This window comes from Eucyclogobius newberryi, unplaced genomic scaffold (genome assembly GCF_026437365.1).
Source record: "Eucyclogobius newberryi isolate DKJ021-1_F unplaced genomic scaffold, fEucNew1.0.hap1 SCAF_4, whole genome shotgun sequence".
Lineage (NCBI taxonomy): Eukaryota > Metazoa > Chordata > Actinopteri > Gobiiformes > Gobiidae > Eucyclogobius > Eucyclogobius newberryi.
Genome location: NW_027316056.1, coordinates 24,490,572 through 24,503,335, shown reverse-complemented (window position 1 = coordinate 24,503,335; position 12,764 = coordinate 24,490,572). Strand labels below are relative to the sequence as shown.

General features: G+C 40.6%; 1 protein-coding gene across 18 annotated transcripts in view; it reads right to left on the bottom strand.

Moving 5' to 3' along the window:
• Nucleotides 1–12,764, bottom strand: part of adgrl3.1 (adhesion G protein-coupled receptor L3.1) — a 146,871-nt gene that overhangs the window by 25,545 nt on the left and 108,562 nt on the right. For 15 of the 18 annotated variants that reach the window (XM_072463200.1, XM_072463203.1, XM_072463207.1 and 12 more), the window contains 3 exons: nucleotides 12,299–12,484; nucleotides 11,045–11,083; nucleotides 4,235–4,418 (listed from right to left, as the gene is read on the bottom strand). In XM_072463200.1, the coding sequence (XP_072319301.1) occupies nucleotides 4,235–4,418; nucleotides 11,045–11,083; nucleotides 12,299–12,484 (409 nt within the window). The remainder of the gene's footprint in view (nucleotides 1–4,234; nucleotides 4,419–11,044; nucleotides 11,084–12,298; nucleotides 12,485–12,764) is intronic. The other 3 variants (XM_072463204.1, XM_072463215.1, XM_072463219.1) reach the window with 1 other exon arrangement.

Here is a 12,764-nt window from a genome sequence, read left to right as displayed (position 1 = left end):
AACTACAAAAGACCAAGTACCACCTCAGAAGAGTTTGAGATATAATAATTGATATATAATTGTCCACCCACTATTGATTTTTCAGTCTCTGGCTTCACTTGACTTGCTGACCAATTGTTAAGGCGTTTCTTGAGTCAATAATCTTTCATAGCTGAAGAGATATCTTTGGCAGTTACTTTTTGACAAAGATGATCGATGGAAATTCTTTCTCAAACGGTTTTCTCTCCCAAACAATTTCACAGAAGGGCAGCTTAATTAAAATGTTCTTAAAACTTTCAAACCATTTGTGTGTGACTTACAGAGCAGAGGTTGTTCATTTTCTTAAAAGAGAATAAAAAACAGACTAAAGTCTATCCATAGGGCTAAGATGAAGTTTATAGTTAGCTGAACTATAATGAATATATCTACAATGCAATACATCTGTAGTCCAACAAGCACCCTTGAGAACACAACTAAGTGTACTTAACGGTTTTAACTCTTATTACTACAAAGGATACAAAACACTTAACTACCCAGTCTCCCACTGGTCATGAAGTCTGGCAACCGCTCTCTTACAAAGTCATTTAACTTCTGCCGAGTTTGTGTGGGTAAAAGTGATGTAGAGAAAGCTGAGGCTCTGAATTAGAAACAGATGAACCATCTTATTTGAACATTTCTCGTAATAAACTGGCCAGCCCTTATTGTCGAGTATCTCCAGATCTCTACTCAAAGAATCTATATCCTCACATTTGCCTCTGAAGATCAGGAAGTCCAACCAAGCAACCAACATGAGCAGGGAATCTATAACTATAAACGGATATGCAAAAATGGAAAAGCGTATGGATCTGAACAGAACATTTAGCCGCCCCACCCACAACGTGCAGCCGTGACATGTACGCACAGCATTCCCACCCACAAGAGCAACGGGGGTCTCCAAACATGCTGAGCCTAATTAAAGCATCCTTGTCATGACAATCCTCCTCCTAAGAAACATAGTCGTTGATTATCTTTATAACGACACACACACCGGTACCGCTGCTTTATCCCAAATTACATATTATCTTTCTTCTTCTTATGATTTAATGTTTTCTAATCTCATTTGTTCAAGCCAAATGCAATGTGACACAGCGAACTGTTCTCAAAGTATGTCAGCTCTGTATTTTTCAATGCAAGGCGCCTTTGAGACAAAAAAATCAGGTTTTTAAAGTGCAGGCCGAGAGTTGATAGAAGAAGCGAAATGAGAGGCGGTATGGAGCGGAATATGAATAAAGGGGAGAGATAATCACGCTGGATCTGCCCACTGGATTAGCTGTGAGCAAAGATTAACAGTACAAAGGCGAAGAGATGAATATTTCCACACTAAAAAGACGTTTTCCAGTTTTTAAAGTTCCTTTAGAGAAACCACTTCTTGTCTGTTTATGTAACAGTGTTTATGTGGCACTAGAGGTGGACATAAATTGAAGGGTAAACTAGACAGGATTTATGTGAGGAGATATTGGGTAGGAAGGCACCTGTTTGGAAATTAAGAGAGACTTGTAAAACGTAACATCTCTTCCTGTCTGTCTGAGGCTTTCAGAGCCCATTACATAATGCTTTTTCTAACTCCCTCTTCAATAAGATAAGATAAGATAAGATAATCCTTTATTGTCCACACATGGGGAAATTTCATTGATACAAGCAGCAGATACAGAGGAAAAGGACTAATAGCTCAATATTCATTTTTTTCCTTCTCTACATATTCACAACTCGCTAGTAAAAGTGCTTCGCCTTCACTCTAACACCAAGTCTGCAGCAAAAATACACTAGGTGGCCGTGAGCGTGCCAACCACAGATCAGGAAGTGTTGTTAAAAGCTATTACCACTATTGTGAGATTTTACCCAGCATCTCAATGAAAGCACCATTTCACTCCCGTCGTCCCATCACTACCGCATGTTTTGCCTGACTACCACCTCAACAGACTGAACCATTTGAATATTTTTCATTACCACGGCCAACGACTTCTTAATATACGACCTCATTCGGATCCACCCAGTATTTAAAAAGCTATTCAGCTATTGTTCTCCCTATTACCACCTTCAATTCTGTGGTTGCCATGGTTGTGTTCTCTTCTGCTGCGGTTGACGGACTGGCACACTAAGCAGTTTTAATGTTAAACAAATGGAGATTTTAAGATGCTAAATGCTACTTGAACTTCATTCAAAAGCATTCTAACACAATAGATTGAGAAATGCATTTACCAGTAGTGGCTCAGTTGTGAATCAGGTTGTTCCATGGCTTATTTTTTTTTTTTTTTTACATCGATCTGGAAAATGTATCTCTCTATGCATGTTTAGCACACATAGCGGATTTCCATAGTAACGGAAATGTTTTGACGTTTCATCTCGAACTCTATTGGATTGTGTGAGTTCTGCTGTTTCCCCCCATATATAGCACATGGAGACCGGGGAGTCTCTTTACACCGATGCAGCTGAACGTGCACAAAGAAAAGTAAAGTAAGACGTGATGCACACTTTGGTCCTGAGGGCTTTTACCCCCCTCAAACTTCCCTGACCCAGGATGTTCTAACCGGACAAGTCATGCAACACTGTGACCTATTGCTGTTACTTTTAGAAATAATCGTTCTCCTCTTTTAACTGCTCAATATGCTTTAATTGGCCCTTTGGTATAAATAAAGCTATCTGAATGATTGAACAGCTGAAATACTGAAACTTTGCCATGCTATCGTTAATTACCTCAAATTGTCAACATTCAGTAGCTCATTGTCCACTGCTTCCCTTCCCCGCCTCTCCCGATGTCTAGGCTCGGTAATAAAATCAATAGTGCATCTTTTCTTGGTCTGAATACTTAATTAACCACTTTCTTATATCCTGATAACATCATTCTACGACCCAGCACCATGACAACCCATAAACATCTGTCTTCAAACATGAACTCGAGTTTCATCTTTTCCATAAGCTCCTCCCTCTGCCATAACTTCTCATGTGTTATAAACAAACTCACTGAATAGTGGTGATGGGGCAATGGTGTGTTGCATAATTAAAGACGAAAATCAAATCAAAAGATTAAACAGACGCAGAGGGCGAGGCATCAGTGATAGGAGCTGGTAGTTTACACTGCACATAAAACACATCCAGAACATGCCATTACTGCCGTAATTCGTGATCCAATGATGAAAGAAGAAGAAAATGATTCATAAAAGAAGATAGGGATGGAGAGAAGAGAAGAAAACGATGTGCACGGCGCCATAATAACTGGCTTTGTTCTGCTTTGTCGGATCCGCCTACTGGGAGGGAAGAAAAATATTGCAGAAATAAATTAATAAGAGTGAACTTGGATCTGTGTTATAACAATTCACTGCTGCACAGGAGGGCTCAAGGCCATCTTTCCAGCATTGTTGATGCTGATGAGCACGAATCTCTGGGGATTGAGCCCTTCAAAAGCTCACGCAAGAACACGACCTACAGACCGACAGCATGACCTCGCTTTGACAGCACCTAGTCTACAGAAAGGATCAAGTGAGGATGAGTATGCACTGTAGGGTTATGTCAGCGCAAATATGGACGGGCAAAACGTAAAAATAGCAATTGTTTAAATGCATTCAATCACCACACACCAGATTGTAACAGCACACTGTAGTAGGTCATATTGCTAGTGACAGGTGAATTATTGTGTTAGGGAACCTGGGTGTTATTAAAATTGCAGCTAATGTATTTCAATTTCATTCCACACAAATTATTTTTCATACAATATTGATTTTCTTAATTACCTTCTCAGGGCTTTTGGCAGGTTGGGTGCCTCTGTGGTAACACATAATCATTACTGGTCTGAATATTGTTGAGATATTTCTGACATCTCACTAATGTATTTTTCTTATGACATATTATTTTTCAATATATTCTTGAGATGCTCTGGACTGAATGCAGAACTGTGAGTACACATGATCCATTCTCTATCCCCTAAGCCATGCATAGCAGAGCTTATTATTAGTTGGTTCATACAAGTGTATAAAAAATGCACATTGTTATTTTTTAGAATATGTGGTGAACTTTGAATTTAGCTACATAGTATGCTCCAGCCTAGTTTGAGCCTCAGCCTTTCACACTTTTGAGTTGTGCAGCTCCTCCACAGCAGATGGATGTTAAGTGCCATGCTTGAGGGCATCTCAACAGGTTTCCTGACAGTTTGGGGGTCTAGCTGAGTTTACAGAAAAGGCAAAGAATCATCCGCACACAGAGATTGTGAAAAAGTACTCACGGATATTGTCAGTGGTCTCCAGCACAGTGTCAGTCTTGAGTAGATTGTCAGCTAACATGAAAGCGCCCGTCTCCACAGTGTCGAGGAGCAGCGTGGCCGAGTGCAGCTGCTCACTGGTGGGGAGTTCTCTCCATGCCGCCTGGGCTCGGGGCTGCAGCAGATTATTCACTGTCTCCACCATGGCCTAGAGCAAACACATAAACACCGGTCACATTCACAATTACCTGTGTCAGCCTGAGTCACTAGCATGTGTGTAATGCAAATCCATTCAAAACACACATGACTTCATTACTGCTAAACGACTGCTGACAGCGGTCAATGGGATGAAACAGCACAAACGTACCTTTCCATTTATCATGTCGATAAACAATGATAACACAAATGTTAGTGATGCAAATGCGGCATTCCCATGCAGATTGAACAGGGTAAAATATAGAGCACTTTTCATGTGCACAACCACACTTTAATTTGTTGTCTACTGGATGGTGCAAGAGGAATTCTCCCACAGATGTTCAGAAATCAAGCTTAGCTAATTAGTTGATTGCAATCACGATGTGTCTACACCCCCAAAACCTGGTTCTCCTCTCTTTTTGTGCCTTATCTATGAGTAGGCAAAACTTGTGCTCGAGGGTCTGGGAAGAAATTTTAGTTTTATCTGATAATTTCTTCTGGGTCACACTCAGCCATGCATAACATTTCCGAATCCAGGAATATGATCGAGCCGAATGAAGAGGAGTTGGCTTGTACTGATGAAATATCCTCACAATAGTTGTTTTGTCTACAACTCACATTCCTTTATGCACCTATGAATCCTAGGATTTTGGACACACACTTTTGGAAGAGAAACAGTTAAAGGATCCGGCAAGAGTTGGTTTGAGAGTTTGCACCGGGAGGCTGATAAAACAGTCCGGTGAGCCCGTGGTGACAGGTGCCCACTGGGACCAAGAGAGGTGGAAATCCAGGTGCCATCAGGACATACATCTCACAGTCCTGTCCGTCTCTTTATTTTCTCCTATTGAACACAGCGTTTTCACCAACCCAAAACCCATTCTTCACTTATCGCCCGCTCTCTCAGGAGTAGAAAGGTAAGCAGTTTCTATATGGGGATGAGAAGGTCAGGGCAGAAGACTCTGAAGTGCTGTTTTATTGGAATAATATACTTTGCATAGATTTCACTTCAGGGAACAAACATGGTGTGTGTACACAGTTAGCAATGACACATATGTCAATAGCATGTTGTACAAAACACTCAATTTGGCCCTGTAAATTAGCAAATTAATCCCTACCTGTTTATTTTGGGGCAGTATCAACCCACACGTGGATAAATGGCAGCACACATGAAATGAGTGCTTACCCAACAAGATAATACGCTGATATGATGCCCTCTTTTAGTGCTAGGAGCTAATTAGCAAGAATGCATATGCAATGAGTTTGGGAAGGCTTCATGTAAACAAAAACTAATTAATCCACTGCTTCAGCAAACAAACCAGGAACAGCAGAAGGGGAGCACACACATGTCAGGAAATGTGTCTCCTGTGTTTTAAGTATAAAAAAGATTTTGGTTTCCCCTATCAATTATATAGTAATTATTATTAGCACAACACAGTTAACACTAGTGCGTACACAACAAATGTGGAGACGGTAAAATTGGGTACAATTTTGTAAATCTATTCAGTTGTGTGTCAGGGGAGAATGTCAGAGAAATTGGTCCGTTCTGGTTTCCTAAGCATACGGATTTGCGTTTTTTGTTTTGGGTTGTATTAATTTAAGCGCTTTGCTGCTTTTGCTGTGTTGTCGGGTCAAATCAGACTATTTTATGGTTGGTTAAAATTTTGTTTTATATCAATGAGTGAGAATTGTGATGCGGTTGATTAGCCACACTTTCAAAGCAGAATGTCTCGAAATGCACTCCCCAAAGACTGTAAAGTACCACGGTATCTGCTTATTGTTCGGCTGTCTCTAGTGGATGGTTACAATACCTGCTGATCGTGTCTTCATGGTGCATTGTTTGTCATTTTGGTTGCTTATCACTTTCAGAACAGCAGTAAAATAAACAATCATAGAGCTTAGATGGCTAATGAGGACGTCACCTTATCTCACAATGGTAAAAATACTGTATTTCCTAAAGTCCCACCGTATTCATGGCAAAATTATTTATTTAACAGATGGCAACAGACTTGGCAACATTATATTACGGTACATTTTTTCCTGTTCCATACAGTGCTGATCTCATAAAACAGTGAGAATGATGGGATGGGCAGCTGGTAGTATAATGTTTAGCTCTGACCCATTAGATTTCCATAAGGACCTTCTGACAAAGGGTCATGCCTTGCCCTAGAGCCCTACAATGGACATGCCCTGTATAGCGAGAGCACTAATAAAACCTAAACCTATTCCCAGGTCACATGAATGTCATACTGCTATAGTGGCAGCTTCCTTCTCCTCTCCATTCATGTCAATGATGCATGCGTTGTGTTTTGTGTTCCTTCAGCACACTCCTATGGGTATGTATGTGTGTGTGTGTGCACATGGGGGGCCAGGAGAGGCATTGTTGTGCATCATTCTGCTAAACTTGTTATACTGTAGCGGGCTGGGCGATTGAGAGACTAGAGCAGGCATAGGGAGAGAGATAGTGCTAGTCTCTGCAGGATAAAGTGGATTTGACAGCAGTGGCGCTCATATATACTCTTATGCTCCCAGGACACTAACTTTGATGCCATCCAGATAATCTGCTCCTTTTTCCTGTCTCATTAAACTTTTTTTTTAATTTAACTTCTGATTATCTCGCTTTTTCAATTTAATATGATTCTTCATTGAAATTGAATTCAGCTGCGATTGGATCTTTAGAGATAGGCGCAGGGGAGAGGAAAGAGTGTGCATTTCCTTGAGGTCTAGACATCTTTAAATTGGAAAAGTCAGAATATACATGTTTTGGGGGCGCCTGGGAGCGCTGGTGCCACTGGTGACATTTCTGTCTTATTCTAGAGTATAAGAACTCTGGGGGCAAAAATGGAGACTGTTTTTTGTGGTGTTTTCAAAGAGAAGCAAAACTCTGGAGAGACAGATAAGGTTTGTGTGAAAGTGTGTATTGTAGGGGATGTGGGGATGCTGAGCGCACATATACCAGTAAATGGGGCAGAAGAGAAATGCTTTGAAGCGCCGGGGTAATCCAGCGTAAACAGCAGTGGAGAGACAGACTGGGCGCCTCTGCTACTTCCAACTGCACAGGGGGAATGGAGTACTGTATACAAGTGCACATGGTTGGGAGGTATCAAGTATGGAAGAGCAGGATTGGAGGTTGAAGTGTGTTTAGAAAATACTATATTACAGGTGCTACTTTTTATGTGTCTCCTGGGGATATGCGGATGTTCCGAAATGAATAGTATGGCATGTTCTGACCTCAGAGTAAATTGTATATAGATAGCTCCTAAGTTAAACTTCTATGGGTTCTCATTCATGTTACTTTAAATGTCATCTTTTTGTATAACCAGACTTGAGATCGACATTTTTTGTTCATTCTTTGTTTAACCTTGCTGACCAGCAGGAGTTACCAACAAAAGTGTGTGTCAAGTCCAAAAGTTATTATAAAATATATCCTGCTGTTCCCCAAATTCCCTCTAATCCAGAAAAAAACATTTTGACACACTTGATAGATTCTGTTTTCTTCCCCTGTAAAGTTTATAAAGTACTTTTTTACAGATTTGGAGTAGTTGATTTAGCTCATTTACAAGTTTTCCTGAATAATTTCCGAGCCCCTTCCCCCTCCCTCTTTATTATCTCTTGCTGCGTTTACCTTACTCACCCTACAGCGTCAAAGCCTCTCACACCAGCAACTTCATCAAGAATAAATTGCCAATTTAGTATACATGAAACGAGTCCCCAATTCCCCAAATGATGGTAGACGGAGGGAAGCGCGGGGAGGAGAAGGAGGAGCAGTGAAATCAGAAGAAGAGGAGAGAAAATAAAAAGAGAATTCAATTATTTTTTTTGTCTCTAGTAGCAACCCAAACCTCCTGCCCACTCTCCTCACTTGGCAATTAGTGTGGCGGATAATTAACGAGGAGAGGCCAGTGCCACGCCACAGCTCTAATCACGCACATTTCTATCCAGCAGACTCAGGCACTGTTGCTATAATTTTGTTTCACATTACTAAAGGCTAATTATATAATCGATCATTCCCAGCCCCCCATTCCTCCCCTGCAAAATCCCAGTCAGATGTGGGAAAATAACCATGCATGTTGTTAATAAACATAACTATATAAATAAATTCTTTAGATCAGTGGATAGTTTTCAAATAATGAGTTAATAATACTGGAACGAAGAACAGACCTACCATTAACAGTGCTACAGGGATATACTGTACTGTATATACAAGTACTGTATAATATCAATGACAGTGACACCGTTTAGGAACATTCATTGCTAAGGGGCAATTGGTCTGATAGTATTATTCATCTATTAGGTATTATTTAGTGAGTTAATTAGCCATATGTCTGGAATGCCCTATGAACAGTAGTTAAATGAATGGAAAGAAAATAGTTAATGGCAGAATACTTATTTTGCATTTTTAGCCAATAATATGTGGCCCATTAAACTATGTGTTACCAAAATTATCAATAATGTTGTTACTGGAAAACTGCAAAGAAAATCAATACCACACACAGAACACAGTACTGTGTTTGTGTGGATAAAAAAAGTTTTTTCCCCTGTGCAGTCCACTTCAGACACTAATGCAGATTATTGTGCAAGAATAAAATAATACATGACCTTGTCCTGAGATTTAGTTTCAAAAAGGACCTTTGAACTCTTCCAAGATGCAGAATATCAAATTAGCATAAAAAGGATATGCAAAGTTAAAGGTGGAATGGACGATTTTTTTCAGCAATTTTTTTTATCATATTTCCTCGTGGCGTGGATAAATCATTTGTCCTGCCACGTATCAGTCATAAAACGCACCTACCGCTCACCTGCAGCCACGTGCGGTTCGTCCCCACGTTTCCGCGTGCCTAAGCGCATGGATCTATCATAATATAGTTCCCTCAGTGTACGGGGCAAAATGAAGACGGAGAAAGACAGTTCGAGCTGACGCAGAAGTGGACAGAAATCTACGGGAGACGAGCGATGCGATGCGCTCCGTTGCGCTAATAAACAAACGCACGTGTGTGTTGTGTTCTCAAATCGCCGAAAAATCGGCCATTGCGCCTTTAATTATTGAATGCGCATAGACATAACTAAATAGGATCACTACTGTCCCTCTACCAGAATTGATAACAACAGTCAGTGACCAAACCTGTGCACATGGAGAGACACATCAGATCAGTGGATTCAACTAAATGTATGTATATAAGATTGTGTGTTTGTGTGTGTCAGCTTGCATATCGTCCTAAGCCGTGTTGTTGTATGATGTGACATTGCTGACTAGTGCTGACGTTCAGACTTTTCCAGGGAGAGTAGAAAAAAGCCTTCATCAGGAAAAAAAAGAGCTAGACCATCATGTGTGTGTGTGTGTGTGTGTGTGTGTGTGTGTGTGGGTGCGTGTGCGTGTGTGTGTGTGTGTGGGTGCGTGTGTGTGTGTGTGTGTGTGTGGGTGCGTGTGTGTGTGGGTGCGTGTGTATGGTTGAAGGAGCAACTATGAGGAAACCTATTTTTGTTTACGCTAGTCATTACACACATGAGTGACATATTCAGATACCATGCAACCAAATGGGTTATTAATATTGTGATCCTCCTTTGGGAATTTTTAGCTTTATGAACTATTTTAATTGCTGGCTTACATTAAATTCCACTTGCATGTTCTAACGAGCTCTGATACAAAAATATATAAAGATATTATCATACATGAAGTAGCAAAACATACAACAAGGATCAATGTTGCCATTTTTGATGTGCAATATACATGTATGCAAGTTCATCATGCACAGACAACATGGCAATAAACAATACAAACAATAAGCCAAAAAGCCCAAGCAGGTGTTATTTCTTAAAGCGAAGCGATGGGGCCAGAGCCAGGGCCAAATATCCATCACACTCAGTCGTCTCCCTGAGAAGCAGCAGAGAGGACGGACCAGAGAATGGAGATGGATAGTGGGTCTCAAGCAAGGCCTGTTTACAATTCTGCACACAACAGCGCCAACACAGATGAGCTATTATGGATATTGACCATGGCTTATCAGTACCATTGATTCAGAATGCAAAAGAAAGCAAAACAATAGTGGTTGAACAGCACCCTTTGAGGAAACTTGTGCACCTTTGCAGACACGAGTGCTGCAGCTGTAAAGTCAGCTTGAATGAGGAATGGTGTGGCGTATATAAAACTTTCATGAGTTTCAGGAAAAGTTAAAATAGTCCACATGAGTTTCAGTATGATTAATACACAATGTGATATCTTGAATTCTATGCTAAGTCAACATCTGGGAAATGACATACATATTATATCTAATGCAATACGTTGACTTATTAGGAGTGAAATAATAATAATATATAATAATAATAATAATTTGACCATGCAAGTTTTGGGTTTAATAATAGCAGTAGTTGTAGATCACAATTACTAGTAATCAATAGTAGTTTCAGGTGAAATTGAAGCTGTAATAGTAAACCCAATACTCAAAAGCCATTCTCCTCAAAAGGTTGGAACAACAAATCATAAAATAAAAGCAGCCACTATAGCCTTCAACAAATAGCGTCGCAATGTGTGATCACACGCACACGGCTTGGCGGCTCACATGCGGAGTAAAAAATTATTGGAACAAAAAAATGTGGGACTATATAATGGAAAATGTAATCAAGGGTACCAGAAAATGGAAGTACCTGTGTGAAAAACCTGCAGGACCTTTCTCTCTTCTGAAGCTGAAAATTCAGAAAATTGCGTCTGTTAGCACAGTAACACCTTTGAAAAGCAGAGACAGGAAAACTCAACTCATTAACATTTAACAAAACTCTCTGAAGCTATTGTTATTTGTCTCACTTGCAATCTTTCTAGCACAACAGTATCCGGTAACGTGACTGAGTTTTAATTACAATTACAGTGCCACTAGTGATGATTGGTCATTTTAGATCCTAACCAACATTTGCATAATAAGCTGGCCTATTACTCAATTAGGTATACATAATTGGGCCATTACAGGAGTAGGGAGGAACGTTTTAATTTTCTGGAGAGCTTTTGTACTAATTCAACCTTTAACAAGCCATTTGGTCAACAGCACAACACAGATGAATTGGTTGTGCTGTTCATTCACAGGGCTATAATAGAGAGGTGCAGACGGGAGGAGAAAAGGCATCTATTGTCCTCACTGTAGACACTGTCGGCTGTGATCACATGCAAGGTGCACACAATTCACAATGTTGTGGGGAAAATTGTATGAATATCTAAACTCAGGAGAAATTCATGTACTTATAAAAATACTAAACAGTTCCAATTTCATGACTTCACTAATATGTTTGCCACTGGTAAAATTAGAGGATATTGTTTTGGTGCCAATTTTAAATTTGTCCAGTGCAGCTGTGGCTAAAGAAGTAGTGCACACTGTACTATCAATTATTGCATGAACAAATACTAAACACTGTATACACTATGACTTCAACTAATAAAATGTATTGTTTAAATTGAGCCACAGTGTTGAGCCACAGTGTTGAGCCACAGTGTTGAGCCACAGAGCTGCTCTGGTCAGTTTTGTTTCTGCAATATCCAATCTAATATTGTAGAGAAAAAGGACTATGAAGATTTCTTAATCTCAATTGCATTTTATTATGTAGCTGGTTTTGTTATAGTGTCTCCTTTAGAGCTGGTAATGTCTAAAACAAGTTTTTGAACTGCGTACTTTTTTACACCAAATCCTGTGAAGAAACTTTGCTACCTGTGAACTGTTGTCAGACTGAAAAACTCACAATTGTAATTTATCAAAAGATATAATTTAAAACTGTCCCTCAATGTTTTCCATTTACTTTGCAGGTCATTCATCTTTGCTGTCTAACTAGAGCCTCGAGTACAAAAAAAAAAATCTCCCATTCCATCACTCACATTGACCTCCTCTCCGGGCCAAGACTTTGTTTGGACAGCGTTACCTTGGTGAGACTCCGGGCGGCGCTGTCCTTGCCTCCTGGTGTCAGGTTCCTGAGCTGGACGTCCAGTAGTTCGACGAGCTGGGCCATGGCTCTCACTGTGGAGGGCACGTCTCCAGGCCGCAGCAGCCCTTTGGTTTGCTCCGCCAGCTCTCGGGCCACTATGGCAGCTGTCTCCCCCGAGCGCAGCTGGGAAACAGTCAAGGTGAGAGAAGGTCAGTATTGACTTGCGTTAACTGTTAAAGGCGCAATGGACGATTTTTCGGCGATTTGAGAACGCAGGCGGAAGTGCGCATGCGCACTCCCCCGTGCGGACTGATACAACACACACGTGCGTTTGTTTACTAGCGCAACGGAGCGCATCGCATCTCTCGTCTCCCGTAGATTTCTGTCCAGTTCTGCGTCAGCTCGAACTGTCTTTCTCCGTCTTCATTTTGCCCCGTACACTGAGGGAACTATATTATGATAG